The 18,707-nt window shown below is 41.1% G+C and overlaps 1 protein-coding gene across 28 annotated transcripts in view; it reads right to left on the bottom strand.

The window, feature by feature from the left end:
* Window positions 1–6,314, bottom strand: part of Abi3bp (ABI family, member 3 (NESH) binding protein) — a 219,568-nt gene extending 213,254 nt beyond the window's left edge. For all 28 annotated transcript variants that reach the window (XM_013515155.1, XM_013515154.1, XM_013515153.1 and 25 more), the window contains exon 1: window positions 6,119–6,314. In XM_013515155.1, coding sequence (XP_013370609.1) covers window positions 6,119–6,302 — 184 coding nt within the window. In that variant the 5' untranslated portion in view covers window positions 6,303–6,314. The remainder of the gene's footprint in view (window positions 1–6,118) is intronic.
* Between the last annotated feature and the right edge of the window lie 12,393 nt (window positions 6,315–18,707).

Below are 18,707 nucleotides of genomic sequence, written 5' to 3' on the forward strand. Positions count from 1 at the left end.
AATCTTCCAATTCTTCTGCTTGCTTGGAAGCAGGTCCTTCCCCAGTCAAACTTTCATATGAGACGCCAGTTCTGGAACCTTCACTGTAGCCTCACGAAAGATACTAAAGGAACAGACTCCTGCTAAGACAGGTTCTTAACACACAGCAACCTTGAAACAATAAATGTGTTATTGTAACCTGCCGATTGTGCAGAAATTCAGTATGCAGCAGCAGTAACTAACATACTCCTGAAGACGATAAGAATATCTACTTCACAAGGTGAGGACAGAATGAGACGGTTTACATAAAGAGCATTAAGCACCACATCTAGTACATTATAGCTAGGTTTTACTTTTTAAAACATAGCTTCAACAACATGTAAGCATTAAAGTATTGGTTTTCTATTTTATAGTTAGCATGTCACTTTTTTAGCTGATTTCTTTTACCTTTTTGGGTCATTTCAACAAATAATTTTCTATTTCCCTTTTCTATTAGTCTCTCACTTTAGATTATCTTATTTACTTTTTAATTTTACATTTGTTGTTAGTTCATCTTTATTAAGTTCACCCATTTCTTTTATATCTTTCTTTACAAGTGGCAACTAGCGAAAAAGCAAGAGGACAGTTTTCTAGGATGGTAACCTGGGCGGGGGACTGGTCACATCTCCTCACTGGCTCCTCCTTCGTTAGACATCTCACTTGCTTTGACAAATCTTTTAGCAACTCGCATTAACCTGTAAAAATATTTTACTTTCTTCACTATGATACTGGCAAACTCTCTTCTCAAGTGCTCAACTAACTTGAAGAAAGAGAGAGGGAGAAGGTAAAATCCCTTCATGTTTTGTATCTTATTGCTTGATAAAGCAGTCCACAAAACCCAGCTAGACTAGTGAATGCATAATTAACACAGGGAGGTGCTTCTCTTTAAAACTTGGGTTCTAAACTTAACACCCGAGTAATTACATGTACTTGATCTCTTTATTTTCCCAGTGCAGAGTTCTCTTGTAGCACAGCTGGATTTCATTTTTATCTCGAAGATGTCAATAGTCAATACTTGTGTAAAGAAACACATCAATAAATCTGCCAAGAAATGATAAAGCTATAAAAATTGCTAAAATACTTCTCCTGTGGCCTTCTGTGAATTTTTAAGCAGTGAAGCCATTTCTTCTAATGTACTCTTTAATGCAGTACTAGCAATACATAAGTGTATGTTATTCTAATAAAATGGCAACTCCATCGACAGACTTTGCATCTTCCACTATTATTGTCTCAATTTCCTTGCCTTAAAATGCAAAAGATATTCCTCAGTCCCTCACTGAACAATAGCTACCCTTGGAGAAAAGGTCTGGGTAATCAAAGTGGCCCACTGATGTGTTAAATAAATCAATACATCTTTACAAAGAGCAGGTTCCTGATATTATATCAAAGTTAGGGAGTTTTGCTATCCTGGTCATGTGACTTGGGGCAGATTACCTAACCACCTGGAATTACAGTGGAATGTCATATATATCAGGTAAACAGTGATGACTTTGTAAAAGAAGATAGCCAGCCTGAAATTGGGGCTCCAGGTGGGTTCCCCTGGGTTAAGTCCAAAGGAGAGCCCTTGTCCAGTTTATGAGCTGGGTGGTTTATGGACAGGGGAGGGGTTAGCGGGATAGGCTTAGGTGAGATGGTGTGAAGGGGTCATGAGGCTGGAGGAGCAAGAGCGGCTCAGTAGGTGGCTCTAACAGTCAGCGCTGTGACCTCCCAGCAGGGCAGGTGTGTCCGGTCCTAGCAGAGCAGACATTGTTCCCTGGCTCAGGCACACGCAAGCCAGCCATTCTAGGAACTCCAGCGTCTTGGGGCAGGTGGGGCAGACGGGGGGTCAGACCTATCAGTATAAAATCGGAGAACTAGGACAACTGCTTTATACAGGTGCTTTGAGAATTTAATTAATTTTCCACATGAAAAATAGGTAGCACTAAATAACATAATATACACCGGAGAACACTGTCTATGACAGCAGTAATGGGGGTCATTGGCAGCCATGATGGTTACTACTATATTGTTTGTCCCTGTGTTGTTTTGTTTTGTTTTGTTTTTGTCCCTGATGTCAGGGATTTCTGGTCTTTTAGATAAAAATCCTAGGCAAAGGGGCTGGGGATTTAGCTCAGCGGCACAGCGCCTGCCTGGCAAGCGCAAGGTCATGAGTTCAATTCCTGGTACCGGAAAAAAAAAAAAAAATCCTAGGCAAAATGCCAGTCTCCCATTCCCTCGGCCCTACGCCAAGAACCACAGGGAAGAGCTCCGTGCCTTCAGGCCTACAACTATGCTGGCGTCTCGCAGGCTCCTCTGTGGGTTTCCTCACGCGTGCTTGGGAGGTGAGAGACTCGCCTAGCATGAGTGTCCTTCGCTTTCAGGCGCATTACGATCATCCAGGCATAAAAACCTCAGCACAGAGGTATGAAAAGTCCCTGGTGTTTAAATTGTTGTCTCCCTTTGCTCCACACTGTTCTGTGGCGTTTATTTTAGCATGTGCGCCAGGGGAGAAGAAAATTCTGAGGTGCCAAGAATAAAGGTTCCTCAAGGTATCTGGAGCCCCGGGCTTCCCGAGGTTTAAAACGATGCAGTTTTCCTGCGGGGACTGCATCTTTGGGTCTAGTTTTCCTCCTGAAAGACAAGTTCAAATGGGTCTCACCTACAAGAGCCAGAGCCTTGCAAATCCTCACAGAAAAAGCGATCCTAAGGCAAAAGTTAAGTTCGCCCGCGTGGGCAGCTGGGGGTCAGGATGGAACACATAGCTGTCCACTCTCATTGTCATACAGAACACACTCAACAATCTCATCCCACCTTTCCTCCAAGAACACGCCGCCTTCTGTGCTGTCTCGCAAGGGATTTGTTTTACAGTTTGGATAAAATATCACATATTATTTGGTGTGCATAATTTTCAACATTGAGTCGCTTTTCTCTGACCCAATAAATATTAATTGAATGTGTCAGACACTTTACTAAAAGCTTTGTATCTCTTATTTCATTTAATTCTAAAATATATTACTCTAAGATAGGTATCATTTTGTCTGTTTTGTAGATGAGAAAGCTAGGCTTAGCTAAGGTAAATAATTTTCCAAAGAACATAGTTACTAAGAGGTGAAGAGGAACTGGACATGTTGGTGCACTCCTGTAATCCCAGCACTCAGGAGGCTGAGGCAGGAGGATCACTGTGAGTTTGAGGCCAGCCTGGACTACAAAGTGAGTTCAAGGCCAGCCTGAACTGCGTAATGAGACCCTGTCTCAAAAAGACAAAAAAAAAAAAAAATTTTAAGCAGTGAATAGGAGAAAAGTAACATTAACAACAGTCTCTTTTAAGCTTTTAAGAAATAAGAATCTTGCAATTTATTTTGTATAAGGCATGTGGCAAGGTATGCAAATAGGCATATGGCATGTAACAAGTGATTTATTATAAATAATTAAATTTAAGTATATAAGATGTGGGCATTTTCTTAGGAAAATATAAAAATTTTTTTAAAAAAGAAAATATAAAAATTAAGGTGGTCATTAGAAACTTAGGATAAACAACTTTATTCAAAGGAAGGATAGCGTTCTCACCTACACTGCAGAATGTGATTTCTGAGGTTTGGGTCAGGCGAGCCTGCTTACCAAATAGAAAACAGGATGGAGCACAGATTTTAAATCCAAAGCCTAGTATTCAGACCAAGCTGTGCCATGAACAGCGGAAAATTAGTAAACTTCCCCTTCCCTTGGGTGTCTTCAGTTATAAATAAATATTTAAGCTAAGCCAGTGGTTTCCAAATATTGGCATGTGACGGAGTTTTTATCCATCTGTGACAAAATAAGAAAAAGGACGAAGAACTTCTTCGTGTAGTTTCACTCATTTATTTCACAAATCAGTTAAAATGGCTTGCTTTTATGAACCATGAGGTTTCCCCCACACTTTGAGCATTCTCCCGCGACAAAATTCAGGTATGATCCCTACAGTGGAATCCTTATATTTAAATATGTGTGTACTCTTATTAATCTACATCCAAATTTCTTGGAACCTCTCAACCAGGTGATCAAAATTCTACCCACTTTTGAAATTGCAGATAGTATTTAACTTTAAAGCTGGAAGGCAGAAAAAAAGACAAGCCTTTCATCCCTCTCCTTCTTTTTGTAGCCCAGTATTTCTTCAAATCTGCCTGTGACACACAGATCCCTGGTACGATGTTATAACTTTTCCAGTTATAATAGGGAGATTCTCATTGAGTCTGAAGAACAGACTGAGCAGTTTTGATCACTGAGCACTATTCCGAACCTGTAAAATGCTAAAATCTACTGTGAATCTGCTCCCAAAGCAAAGCGATCAAACGTCCCCCGAATTATCGACGAAAGCAGTTGTTTATCACCTCTGTCCAAGTACCACCGTAGTATAGTGCACCTAATTCCCGGAACGCGGTTTGAGGAAGGTGACTTAAACTAAAAGAAAGTTCCTCGCTATCTTCCACAGTAAAGAGAAAATGTACCATTAGACACAAAGGATCTTGTCATTTAATTATGTAGCTACTATAATTTGACGGGTCTTTTCAAAGTACCAGAACCACAGATAATTTTTAAATCTATAAAAGAAGCAGAGATGAAACACTTTAGATTAAAGCGCAATGAAATAGACACAATCTGTGGCCATTTTTGACAGCTACATGGTTTGTTTTTTCTTTACCGTTACAAAAAAGGCAAATTGTACTGAGACATCTGCTTTCAGTGATTGCAGCACGATAATTAAATCACTTGGAATTGCAGAAGTTTGCGCTAACCAAATTTTGGCTATTGTCCCATAAACAGTGAATACAAATAAAATAAAATCATCTACAAGTACTGAGACTGAGCAAAGCCCCAGACGTCTCACAAATAGTACACTGTGGTTAAATATTTCATCAACATGAGCAGTTCATTGTGAATGCCTGTGGCCCACGATTTGTTTAAATCACTTTAGTATAATCAAGGAAATTCTTGGTAGAAGGAAAAAATGCAATAGTGTTTGTTTCTCTTTTTCTCTGCATGATTATTTGAGCAAAGTCGAGAAAGTTTACTTAGCCTTTTTTATTGCTTTCACATCATCATGTGAGATGTCATCTAGCCAAATGCTTCAGCTCTCCCATTTTGGATCTAAGTTTCACTTTACCCAGTGAGAAAACAGTTTTCACTTGAGACAAGATGATCCTGAAGTGAACTATCCGGAGAGAGGAGCTACCAGTGACCTTTCCACTGCTCAGACACTAGCAACTTTTCTTTCTGACTCAATACATACTAGGTTTTTGACGAGCTTGTGCCTCTATATTACCTCCCATATTTTCCATCATAACTGTATGGTAAATTCCAGCCTGTTTTTCATAATCCTGATGACTACAGCAGTCTGCAGCCATAAAAAACCTTCGCAGCCCTAGAGTTGGCTTAGAAAAGTATCTCTGCAAAGAAACACAAGTACTTGTCACATTTACATTTAAAGACAGAAGAAAAGCAAGAGCCTCTTTTAGTGCTGATGGTCTGAAGGAGGTTGTTTTGGGGTCTACATTTGGAAATTTTCGTTTTCTTCTAATGATATTTATAAGCAAAATACCAGTACTAAAATAAGAGCAATTTAGCCAGTTGAAGGGGGAGTGTCCTCTCAGAAGATGAAAACTCTTTGGAACTCCACAGCATCTGCTACTTAGCTCCGACCGACAGACCAAACCTCGGTGTGACCTGGCTCAGCTCAGCCTCCCACTCAACAGGTATGCTTGAGGTTTTTGTCCAGGATTCCAGGATTTAGAATTAGCTTCCTTTAACCCTTCAGCAGCCCTAGTACTGGTTTAGCCTTTGAGGTGGGAGATAAAGTATCAAATAGCTCTCAACAAACAACAGTGACCATTTACACTATGCTATTAGCAAGTTCCTATGAACATAGTAAGAAGTTGGTTGTCATTTTTGCAGTAAAGAGCTGAAATGTAAAAGTAAGTAACAGGGTGGGGGTAAAAGGTTAAGCAGTCCCTTCGCACAGTGGAGCTTTGACTTTCCACAGATTAATCCTATTCCCCCACATGGTTAAACAGATTATACTCAATATCAACAGTTAAAAACAAGTATCTCTTAAAATTAGTTTTAAAGCATAAACATCAGGGCTACTTGCCTTTTGGCAATTTCTGTGCATTTCCCAGGGCAAGTGCAATACTTCCACAGAGAAGTAGACACCCCAAGCTGGAGGGCATGTTGCATTTGCTACCTCCCACGGGGAGTGATGCTGGTGGGTGCCTCGCAGCCCTGGAGCCGCATTTAAGTGGACTGTCTTCCAGGGGCAGAGGCGGGCGCTGCATTTCGCTGTGCCGTGGGCTTGCTCACAGGGGGTGGAGACAAGATGACATCACACCCTTTCACACACACGCACGCACACACACAGCAAAAGCATATCATCACGTTTCCCTCTGTGAAGCTGTAACTCTTTACTCTCTTCTGTTATATAAGGACTGAAATTACTGGCCAATCTATATTATGAAAGAAAAAGTAGGCAATTTTGAAACATTTGATGAGCTGTTTTAAAGGAACTGGAAAGTGCATACTGAAAACCATCAGACCATTAGGAGCATAAAATGAAATCTTAGCAGGAAGGAAACTTTTAAATTATCTAATAAATCAATCCAGTTCTTGTAAATGGGAGTAAACTCAAAAAAAATACTTTGAACTATGCTGCAGCTCCAATGTTAGGAGAATCATTTAAGAGCAAGTCCTAGGCTTGCATGGAAGGTATGTGCACACACATATTTTGTAGATACGGATGTACGGACAGAGAGAGCCCTCTTGTCATTTGAGCCCCGGTCTGGGCTGGGCTCTGTGACAGCATTTGATGTGGTGGTGGTGCAGGAGCTATGGTGTTATCCCCATTTTACCAGTGAGGCATGTTGAGGCTCAGAGATGTTAAGTGTGCTGACCAACCTAGTATAGTCTAATGACTAACAACTTAGACAGGTTTGAAATAGAATAAACTGAGCTTTAAATTTTTGTTTTATTTCCTAGCAAGGTGCCCTTGAACAAGGTGCCCTTCAATATATTATCAATTTCACTTTAGTGCCTGCTCTGTGTCAGATGTGGGTCTTTCCAGTTTACACGTAGTAAGGTATTCGTTTCTCAGGATGACAAATGAGAAAGACACAGTCCTCAGTCCGTGTGACAAGGACAGAACGCGAGCACAGAGAAGTAAAATCAAATGCTCAAGGTCACAGTGCTACCGCGCAACGGAGCTGGCGTTTTAACTGGCTGTTTAAACCCAGAATGTCTACTCTTCAATACTAAACTTTAAATTTTTAAATAGAGATGACAGTGCCAATTTCATAAATTTGTTAGCAGAAGTTTCAGAAAGTATTTCCTCTGGCACACAGGAAAAATTTACTAAGTGGCAGTCACTGAAAACAAAAGTAAATGAGAATAGCAAAGCCCGCCATGACCTGAAATAAGACCCTAACCTGGTGTGTTTACACCTCTCAGTCACGCGCGTGTCCCTCCCTGTGCCACACTGCCCCACATACAGGCCTCCTGCTGGAATGACTGGTCAATAAAGTGCTCTAAATGTGGTTTGTACCCTGAAAATAGCTCATTTCACAGGGTTGCTATGGCTGAAGGAAAACCAGTAAGAGAGAAATGGAATAACACGGGTCAAATAAAATTCTAGGTAGAAAATTTACCAGAAGAAAAAAACTGAAGAGACAACCTGCCTTCCAAATAAAGTGTGAGGAGGCACATTGTTAAAGTCATTCAGAGCTGGCCGGGACTCGGCTCTCACCATAGGAATGCTCTGGCACCCACTGTGGAAGGGACTGGGTTATTTAACAGGTCTTTTTCATTCCTGATTTTCTACTTGAATAGGCAGCTCCCTCAGACCCGAGCTCGAACAGTCCTCCAGCCAGCCCTGCGGGTTCTGCTTCTAGATGCCATTACCATCAAGTTAAGCCAGTGAGGCCACAGCGTTAGGAAACAGCAGGTTTTCTGAGGGAACAAATCCAGCAGAATCATAGAAAGGAAGGCAAGTTCTTCAACACGGTGAAAGGCTGCTGTGGGAGTTAGGTACTGGAATTCAGGAACCAGCGTCCACATGGCCGGTAGACGGAATCGAAGCCACATTAACAGTTGTTATTTGTAGCTTGGAACCAAACGGAAGCTAAGTAAAGAGGCAAATCCTTGATTGTATTGTCAGGAGAAGACAGTTGCATCACCTTATCTGGTAGGGCAAATGGGCGTTCCATGGAGACCATGATAGTGTTAAACTCTCCTCACGCCATGGGGAAGTAAAGGCTTGAAGAAAGAGATCATCTCAGAGAGCTCAATGTACAGGAAGTCCAGAAGAGCACTGCAAGGAGTAAACGCCTTCTTACATGGAGTAAATCTTCAAGGCTTTGTTCATATACTCATTGGAGGATTTTACAGTATTCTCAAGAACAAACTGACCTCTGAGCAGGGGTATAGTGGAGATGATGACTGCAGAATAATTCATGCCCCCTGTTCAGTGTCTCAGTTTCACTAGAGAAAGCCATCCCTAGCTCTGCTGAAACATCTCCGCAGGCTCAGTGTCTCATTTATTTGGGAATGCTAAGCTCCACACACTAGTGGGATTCAGGCTGCTGAATTACTTGTCACCAGCACTTGTGGAAACCTTGAAAGAACATTTAGAGAGCTGCTTGAGAAGCACCTAAAATATATTTGTATGTTTCTGTAACCCTTTGTAGAGATCGGGACTATGCCTCATTTGCTTACCACTACCGTCGTCTAGAGGATAAGGAGGCAAGAAGTATAGGAGAAGTGCGTAGCAAAGGAGACACAGCCCATCAGTTCCTGCAATCTGAAAGTTAGTCTTAGCTCAATCCCAAAATAAGCTCGAGCGTGACCTGGACTGTAGTTGTTGGCATACTACCCTCCAAGGGTCCCTAGTGTTTCTGCACCATCTTATGGGCAGAGGCACCGGTTCCCTAGGTTGCAGAGGATATTTTCAAGAACATTTGATGCAAATAACCTTGGAAAATAGAACTTTATTTGCTAACCCACATAACAAAGCTAATGTCTCTTTCTGCGGCTAAGATTATATGTGACCACTTCCCATCATAAGAGATTCAAGTTTTCTAAGCTTGGTGTCCTTTTCCTCTAGTACAATCCGTGGCATATGCAAGTATCACCTGTAACTCTCCGTGTTGCCCTGTAGGAGGTGGGGTATTTGGTAGGGAGGCAAATATTCAGGCCACTGACCACAGTACTAAATGGTCCTTTATCTCTAACCCAGGAGTCTAGCATCTCAGGCCAGCATCCATGAACAGTGAATGTTAATATGCTCAGACCCTTAAAATTATCTATTTGATCTTGCTGCAGTACAGTACTTCTTTTTGTTGTTGTTGTTTTGTTTCTTTGTTTGTTTTTCTCCGGTACCAAGAACCGAACTCACGACCTTGTGCTTGCCAGGCAGGCGCTTTGCCGCTGAGCTAAATCCCCACCCCCACAGTACAGTACTTCTTATACAATATCTACAGTGAAGTCCACTCTAAGCCAGCCATGAAATGCTTATGCATAGTGAGAGCACTGTTTGGCATGGTGTATTAAATCATTTAATATTTTCTTCACAAAAATACTAGAAAAAGCCTGGCTGTTCTTTGTGTGAAAAAAAGTTATCTTTTTTTTTTTTTTTTTCTGAGCAATTGTACTTTTTTGTGACATTGTAACTAGGTTGATCTTCCTCTGTTGATTACTAGAAAACCAGGGCTAAATGCACCTCCCACTAATATTAGGTCTTTGTGATGTGCATTTGTGACATCATTCTTGGCTTTATTTTTCATCTCCACCCTTATTTCTTGCTTATTTTACTTGGAGTCTTAATTTATGTGATTTTGTAAGTTGCTTTAATTTGCTTCTGGAACAAGGTGAAGTAAAGCCAACACACCCCATGCTCAGGAGTTGTGTCAAAAATATGTGTCAGAATGTATGAAACGGGGCTCTGGCAAGCTGTTCTCTTTCTCTTTTCTTTCTCTTCTTTTTCAAACAGTAGATCCTAATGGAAGTTTGGTGCAATAATCATGCAGCAATAATGTAGCGTCATCTCATTATGTATTTTTCTTCTCTTGGAAACCGGTGAAATCCAGGAGCCTAGAGGATATTTAGACCCCACTCTAATAAGAGTCCTATTTTTCAGTCATTTCAGATTTGGGTTTTAAGTGCACAACATTAATTTCATTATTTCAAATAAGATCCCATTAAAACATAAGTCTTTCAAATCTTGGCAGTAAACTCTGTGTAGACACTTTACCTGTTGGCCCACAGTGTTAGTCTCTGGTATGTTAGGAATTATGTTAGAGACTTGTATATTTTCAGTTAATAGCGTACAAAGGTATGCTGTAATTTTCTAGGGGATGCTAATAAAAAGTTACTTTAATATGACTCATATTTGAAATGGGAGAACTAGTGTTTCCCATTGCCAACCCAAATCTTGTTTCTATAATTACTGTGCTGAAATAGACTCATGAACCAGCTGGCCAAGTACCCCGTTCCAGTGAGGGCACATTTGGCAGGGCATGAACCTGCCTTTTGCAGTGGTTTTGATAGTACAGGGGAGGCTTGCTCTTAAGTGCCCAAGTTCCGTTTGCAGACAGCCCTCCGTCAGTCTAAAGACATCTTGACCTCTAGTTTTTGGCTTCATCACCTTGGAGTAATTAGCGACTTGTGCTTGTAAAAAGTGTAGAGATTCCTTTCTGTTAGTCTGAAGGCAAGCTTCTTTAAGACCTCAGTTGTACATCTTTAACCTGTGAGCTTTATCTCTCTCCCAGCCCATTTTATGTTACCACCACAGAATATCACAGACTGGGCAATTTGCAAGAAACAGAAATGCATTTCCTATCAGTCTGGAGGTTGGGATGTCCCAGGCAAACAGGGCCTGCACCTGGCAAAGGTCTTCTCGCTGCATTGTAACCAAATGGAGAGTATCACGTGGGGGCACCTGACAGCAGGACAGCACAAGGAGGGATGGGTCCATTTGCACAACAGATCTGTCCTCATGATAACTAAGCCAGGCTTGTGGTAACAGCGCTAAATGACTCATGAGCGGAGATCCGGTCACCTCTTGCTGGGCCCCATTTCCTAGCAGTATTGACTGAGAAATAAGCTTCTAACGCATGAAGTTTGGAAGCCATATTCAAACCAGCACCTTCCTTTGTTTGTCTAAATTCTCTTTCTCTGTGGAGGTGCTGAGTGCCTCCTTGGACATATACAGGCGGAAGGAATGTGTTTTATCTAAGCTTCAAAGAATATGAAAGTGGAACCAAAGATGAGTGGGAATTGTGAGTCGGTGAAACAGAGAAATGACCCTGAACAGGAGGGCGAGTTAAATGAAAACCCCAGAAGTTAGAGCTCAGCTTCAGGGAGTCTGAAGACATGGGGAGCACACGTAGGCAGCGGCAGGCTGGGCGGGTAGGAAGACGGTGGTCCTGGGGACACAGCTTTGGCAGGACTCCTTCTCTACAGTACCGCATGTGGGGTAGGAGCAGCATAAAGTTTAACTTTAATGTTCAGAGACTGAGCTGGGAATGGTCACAGTCTTGTCCTGCAAACCACGTAACTCACATCTTCACAGTTTATTATTTCATGAAAGTGACTTTCCTCCGAGCATTTCCCATTCTTACTGCACAGTGTTTTGTTTTTCTTGCTTTTGTTTTGTTTTGCTTTGTCTCGTGGTCTTTGGCTAGGACAACCATGAATTCAAACAGAATTCTAGGAATGAAAGGATTGGAGCAGATGTTAGGGCAAGTCTACCTGATACGGTACATATTCATGGGCTCTTTCAGGTGAAGCCAAAAATACACTGAAATAAAGTATGGAACAGTACTCCAAAGAACAGACATCTTCTAAATCCAATTAAAAACACACCCTGATACAAAGAGCGAAGATGTAGTCACTGGGTCTAAACTGAGAAGAATAAATTATTTTCAGGTGGTAGCTCCCAGTAGTAGAATGATTTGAGGTTTAAAAATCACTGACAAATGCAAATGGTTACAAAATCTAATTTGTGATGTTCTATGTTTTAACTTGCGATGTTTTCTGTTTTAATCTCTCTATCTCTCTCTCTCCCTCTCTAAATATAATTGTGTTATTTAACAGCTGGCTGCCGTAGTGGACAGCATAGATACACTGCAGCTCTACGGTATAACGTTCATCTTGACTGTGTTGTATCAGTCAGTGTTTACTAGAGAAACAGATGTAACACAAGATACACAAATGTATAAGAAATTTCAGGATTGGCTTATGATGGTCAGCCACAGAGTTGGATGAGGAAATGTGCAGGGGGCATCTGCACACTGGAGACTGAAGGTTTCGGTCCGGGGTCTGGAGCTCACCAGTGTCCGTGCAAGTCCCCATCAGGAGGCCGACGGGTCTGTGACAGAAGCCGGAACAGTCTGCAGTGGGGAGCTGAAGAGTCTACACTAGAAGCCAGAAGACCTGAGGCTGAAGCCTACGAGTCTGCATTAGCAGCTAGGAGATGACACCCAAGCTGAAGGTGAAGACCGGAGCTCCTCTGGAGAGCAGAAACGAGCCCCTCCTGCCTCATTTCTCCTTTATACCATCCAGGCAGTGAGCCACCCTATGGCAGGTCCTCTGCACCCTAGGACATAGAATTGCTGAGCCGATTTAGTCAAGCTTCTAAACTTCTCAAGTTGACATAGCCAATCACCCATTACACATGCCAACTAGCATCAAGCTCTATTAATGAAGAGGGGTTAATATTCTTCTTTTGAATGATGATTTCATTAATAAATGGAAAATTGAATGAATGAATTGCTGTCTTTGGGTCCATTCACTTCTTTTCTCAAAATAAATTTTATTGTTCTTCGTGGCCAAACTTTGAATACTATAAGAAGTTCTCCAGTTGAGAAAGAAACTACACAGGATGAAGAAATTTTATCTGTAAATGTCCAGCTCTTGAAGTATCAGGTAACCATCACTGGAAATATCATTCGGGGATGCTGGCAAGAAGTTTCGAAGTGGGCCAGCTATTGCTGGCTGTGAAGTGAACGGCCATTCATTTGTCTTTCTTCCTCCTTGAGAAAAAATGGTTTCCCGTAGTAGAGGGTGACTGCGTGTGACACCAGTTCTATATCATGAAATTTAAGAATTTTGCTAAATGCTTCTAGCACAGGTTTATTTCTCTGATGAAAAACAAAAAACTCACATGAAGATACCACCCTTTTCTTACTTTGAATATTTAATAACGAAGAAGAAATACTTAGAAGTTTGGCCACCATTTTGAGGCCATGAGAGAACAATTTTTAAAACTGTAAAAATAAAAGCCTCACCAGCCTGTCTATGGGCTTGTTTTAGAAAAGTAATATAGAACACAAATGCAGATACATTTTAAGCCACTTTTAGTCAGGCAGTTTAATATCTGTACTTCTCTGTGCCTCAACTTCTCCTGAAAAACAGGAATAGAGATCTCTGCTTCCCGTGGTTTTTCTGAAGATTAAATACTTTAGTAAGTGCAAAATGCTTAAAATAGGAGCTAGTACCTGGTAATCACTCAATAACTATTAGCTACTCAGGCTTATGTCAATGTTCTAGCTACTGCAGCTGAAAGTATCTAGATATACAACATGATCATTTTGATGATGATGGCAATGACAATAATTTTTTTCAATATCAGCTAGTGCTCATGCTAACATTCACACTGTATCAATCACACACACACACACACACACACACACACGATGTGTTATCTCACTTAATCCTCAGATAATCTCATGAGACTGTTACTATTCTCTTAAACAGAAAAAAACACTGGAGTTCAGTAAATGTACATAATTTTTCTCAAGGTGAAACAGCTACACCTGAACATGACATGAAAAGTGTCAATGAAATGATTGTATTGAAAGATTTTATATTGGGACAGACTAGAGATTGCATCGCAGAGGATCCTAAATATCCACTTCTAGTGAAAGATGTAAATGTCATCCCCTCCCAGAAGCTTTCCAATGCATCTTTTCTCTCTTCTTGTTTTCTAAAACCATTCTTTCCAGAAGAGCTTGTCTCCTCCTCAACACTTCCACCTGCACTTAGAAAAAAATCCAAATGATTCATCGCTCTCCTAGCACTCCCCTGGTCATACTCAATTTTTAAAACTGTTTCCCAAATCATGTATTTTTACATTGTCTGGTCCGCATTAATAACCCTGTAAAAGTTTTTAGGGGGAGAAGGTACAACTCAAACAAGAAGCGACTTGCCCAAGGAAGACAGTCAGTGGGGTTACCCAGAACCTTTGGTGCACTTCATAATCTCCTGAGGACTTAAAGCACAAAGTTTCTCCCCTCATCACTATTTTATGTCTGAAATTATGTTTAAAGAACTTGGGCGTGGGTAAATAGAATTCTAAGATCTCTTCGAGGGGTAACATTGCAAGCTAGTACATGATGAGTAATTACACGTTAGAGTTCATGAAGACATTGAAGACTAGAGGATGGACCAGGAAGACTGACTCCAAAGGAATGGGAAGAATACGAAATAGCACGCAGCAAGTTGAGACCAGGGCCTGGGGTGTTGCTCAGCACCTGCATGGCAAGCACAAAGCCCTGAGTTCAATTCCAGCACCAAACAAAACAAGAGAGAAAGAAAGTTGAGACCAGGATCATCGTAAGAACTTGAGCAGAACCCACACTTGGGCTTACCCTAAAGGCCGTTAGGATCCATAGGATGCCCTACTTTGCCACCCACATTTACTTTTTAAATTCATCCATGCATCTAACCGCCTGTTCCTTGCAGCTCCTTGGTGTCTTATTCTTCCTCTAGCATCAACCCTGAAAACTACAAGAATTTAAGGAAATAAAAAAACCGCCTGTGTACCCCTGAGTTATCTCTCATTCAAGACTTCCTGCAGACCAACTCAAACCCTTTGAAGTTCTTCCGCTTGTCACAGACTCACTCTGCACAGTGAAATCAGTTTTAATAGGGTAACAGGCTACTTAGCCATAACCAAGCAAGATCTCAGGCCTAGTGGAAAAGAGGATTAAATCTTCAGAGACTTTCTTCTCAATTACTATCCCTGGAAAATCCTGAGAAAATCTTTTCCCAACATCCCCATGCTAAAGTGAAAGGAAATAGCCTTTCTTGAAATTATATGATTCACTCCAAACATCTGACACTAATTCCAAGAACAAGGTTTGAACACAAAAATGTGTAAAAGCAACAGGGAGGGTGCGTGCGGAGTCCGTGGGATGAGGTGTGGCTGCCCCTTACTCAGGCGCTGTCAGCTGTCACTTCCTGAGCTGAAAATCGGTGGCCTCTGACTCAAGAAATGCCTTTGCCTAGAACCAGTCTTCATCACACAACATAATGCTGGGCGGGCTCCACATTCTCCCCAGAACACTGGCACTCCTTCCTCCAGTGACCCAGCCGTCTGCCAGCGCACCATGCCCCACGCTGACAGTGGCCCTGCCACCAGTCCGGGCTCCAGCCTGACACCTTCAGCACCGTAAATCAGACTCACAGCGCCTTGTGACACCCAGCCCTGTCACTCAGACTGCCGTTCCTGGAAAGATGGAGCAGTCACACTCCCTGGGAATAAATCATGTAGACTGAAATGTATATTTATTTGACCAATATTTATCGAGCACACGAGGAATGGCAGGTACTCTCAGCCACCGTGTTTTAAAAGACACTATTCCTTAGTCTAGGGGAAGGCCAGTAGCAAATGAAAAAGGGCAAATTAATGGATACTAATTAGTGTTCTCAATATTACGTGTAGCAATGAGTACAAGAACACTATAAACTCACGAGGGTCTCTAGCTCTACTTAGTCTAAGGGTGCGCGAAAATCTTTCTCAAGGTGCTGGTTCCTGGTCGGTCCTTAAATGGCAAATGAAGTTGTATGAGAGGACAAGAAAGCCCTCACCCTCCTTCCATGGTTTGTCTTTGTCAGCACTCAATTCCTTGATGTAACGCTACAGAGGTTGTACAGACTTTAAAGGAGATAATTATGTCTTGGCGGTAAAACCTTCAGAAAACGCCCATCTTGTGGGAATGGTTTGGGACTTGCAGGGGTGAGTTCGTGTCTGTGAGAGTACTATTATAAGAAGTAAGCTGGCCCCTCCCCAATCTCCAGTGTCAGTGCTGACCATGTGATCTCCCCTTCACATGCCCCTGCCGTATGATGTTCCTGCCGTATTGGTTCAGCCAGGATACCTTTGCCAGATGACAATACCACATCAATTGAACTTTTCAGCCACTAAACTGTGAGCCAGATAAACCTCTTGTCTCTATGCATCACCCAGCCTCAAGTATTCTGTTATAGCAACATTAAATGGATTAAGGCACCCTTTAATAAAACAAGAACAGTGGAAGTTTGATCAATCAGAAAAGATGGCAAAATGCAAATACTGTGTGATCATTAATTGTGATGTGTCATCTTGACATGAGCCAGATTAGTAAATTTTGAGTGTGTCTGTGATTGACTGACATATAGACCAGGAAACTGGTGGGCAAATACCCACCTCTGCGGTGAGTTGCACCAATCAATAGGCTTGTACCCTGGGTAAAATTAAAAGGGAAAGAGGAAGGAAATGTTTCCTTTTGTGCTCTGGCCTTTGTCATTACCTTTGGACACTGGTGTCCAATTCTTTCAGCTTTCCAGCACATACTCTCTGGATTTCCAACAGACTCTCACCAGCGATGCTTCACTGAGCTTCCAGGCCTTTGATTTTCAACTTTCTACTATTCGATCCTCTGGTTTCTCAGTGTTCAGACAACCATGTTGGGTTCTTCCATCTCTAACCCGACATAGGCCACTGTGCTTTTCTACTTCTGATCCTACAAGCCTACCTAAATAACCCCATGTATAGTCATAGATTTGTGTTATATTGAATCTGTTCCTCTAGAAAACTCTGATTAATATATGGTGCAAAATGGAAAACACAGTAATGAAAGAATGTAGTTTAACTCTAGAAATGACAACTAATTATGACAAGTTTACTAACTGTGACAAATTTACTATGACAGATTTTCTACAAGTACCACAAAACATGACTATAGATTTAGCGACCCAGTACAAACTTTGTAGCCTACAGTCCTGTAGTTCAGAAATCGAACACAAATTGGGCTAAAATCAAGGCTTCGGCAGAGCTGCATCTTTTCTTACATGTTCTAGTAGAGAATCTGTTTCCTTGATTTTTCAGTTTGTAAAACCTCTGCTCTTTGGCTTGAGACTTTTATCTTCAAAGTCTGCAATGCAGAATCTCCCTGGTACTGCTTTCATCATCACAGCTCTTTCTGGATTTTCTTCTCTCACTTCCATTTTCAGTGACTCTTGTTCAGCCCACAGGACAATCAAAGGTAATCTGTTTCATGGTCCGTTAACTCCATCCGCAACCTCAGCTGTCCTTTGCTGTACAACCAAACGTATTCAAGCTTCTAAGTACTAGGATGGGAACATCACTGTGAAATTTTCCATGAGAAGTAAAGTGTCCCCCAAACTACTATGATAAGGTGGCTCAAAATGAGTCATTGTGAAGAATGTGAAGGTTAAATGGAAATATTTTAGCCTGGGAAAGTTAAAGGGTAAAATGATACAGCAGGAAAAATAATAAAGATAGACATGGGATTTTGTTGAAACATTTTCAAACTCATTACTTGCTGGTTCTACCTGAGAGACTGTGAATGGACAGGGGCGTTGAGATATCCCTTCTAGATATCTCATCATTTTGAATGTATTGTTTCTGCCATGTCCCTGAATTTCAGCTAACCCAACGAAATCAACTCATCCAAGTAAGAATAGCTCTTAATGCTTTTCTAGCAATAACTATCAGAGCCTTAAAAACATACATACCCTTTGACTCAATAATTTGCATTAAAAAATATATGTCAAGGTAATAATTTAAAACATAAAGATTATCTAAACATTTTATTAAAAGTAAGAAGTTTACAATAGCACATGACAAAATAAAACATAACAAAAGGAAATTGGTTATATAAATTGAGAAATAATATAATTTGGTTACTAAAAACCACACAAAATTGGCTACTTGAGCAGTCCTAAAATTCTAAGAAAGCATTTTTCATTATAAAATTGTATACATTTATAGACATGACTATATTTGAAATATGATATTTTAAAAGCTGGAAGGGTATAAAGCTAAAGACATAAATGTCTCTGTAGTAGAACACTTTCTTCATTTCATTATCCTACAATTTCAAATATTTATTATACGCAAGTATTTCTTACACAATAGCAAAGTATCCTACCAACTTTTTTTCTTATTGCTAACCACTGCAGTAAGAGCAGTACATAGATTCAGGAGGGTTTACATGCAAGTGTAACTGATATTCTAGTCTTCTTTCTTCTCATTCAGGTGAGGTATTCATAACATACAGGCCACATCGGAATGTACAGTGGAAACTCACACACTCAACACAACAAAAGAAAAACACCTTCCAGGAAGAGTGTCTATCTCAGTCACATAGGTCAGGCACAGACTGACCTGCCTCAGATACTATGGTGAAAAGTGGTACCCAAGTAGGTCTTGTTCAGATCAGAAAAGCCCAGTGTTCACTCCCACAACTCAGTAACTATCTGCTGCAGAAGTTACCACCCAGTTCCCTTTTGTTACATTGCTGCATGCACTATAATTCAGGGAAATAGGATTCGTGGTCACCAGCTTCCAACTATTATATAAGCAAGTGGCAGAGAGAAGAAAGAGACTAATGTCACATCTAGAGTAT

The sequence above is a fragment of the Chinchilla lanigera genome, unplaced genomic scaffold (assembly GCF_000276665.1).
Source record: "Chinchilla lanigera isolate Chin_1 unplaced genomic scaffold, ChiLan1.0 scaffold00026, whole genome shotgun sequence".
Taxonomy (NCBI): domain Eukaryota; kingdom Metazoa; phylum Chordata; class Mammalia; order Rodentia; family Chinchillidae; genus Chinchilla; species Chinchilla lanigera.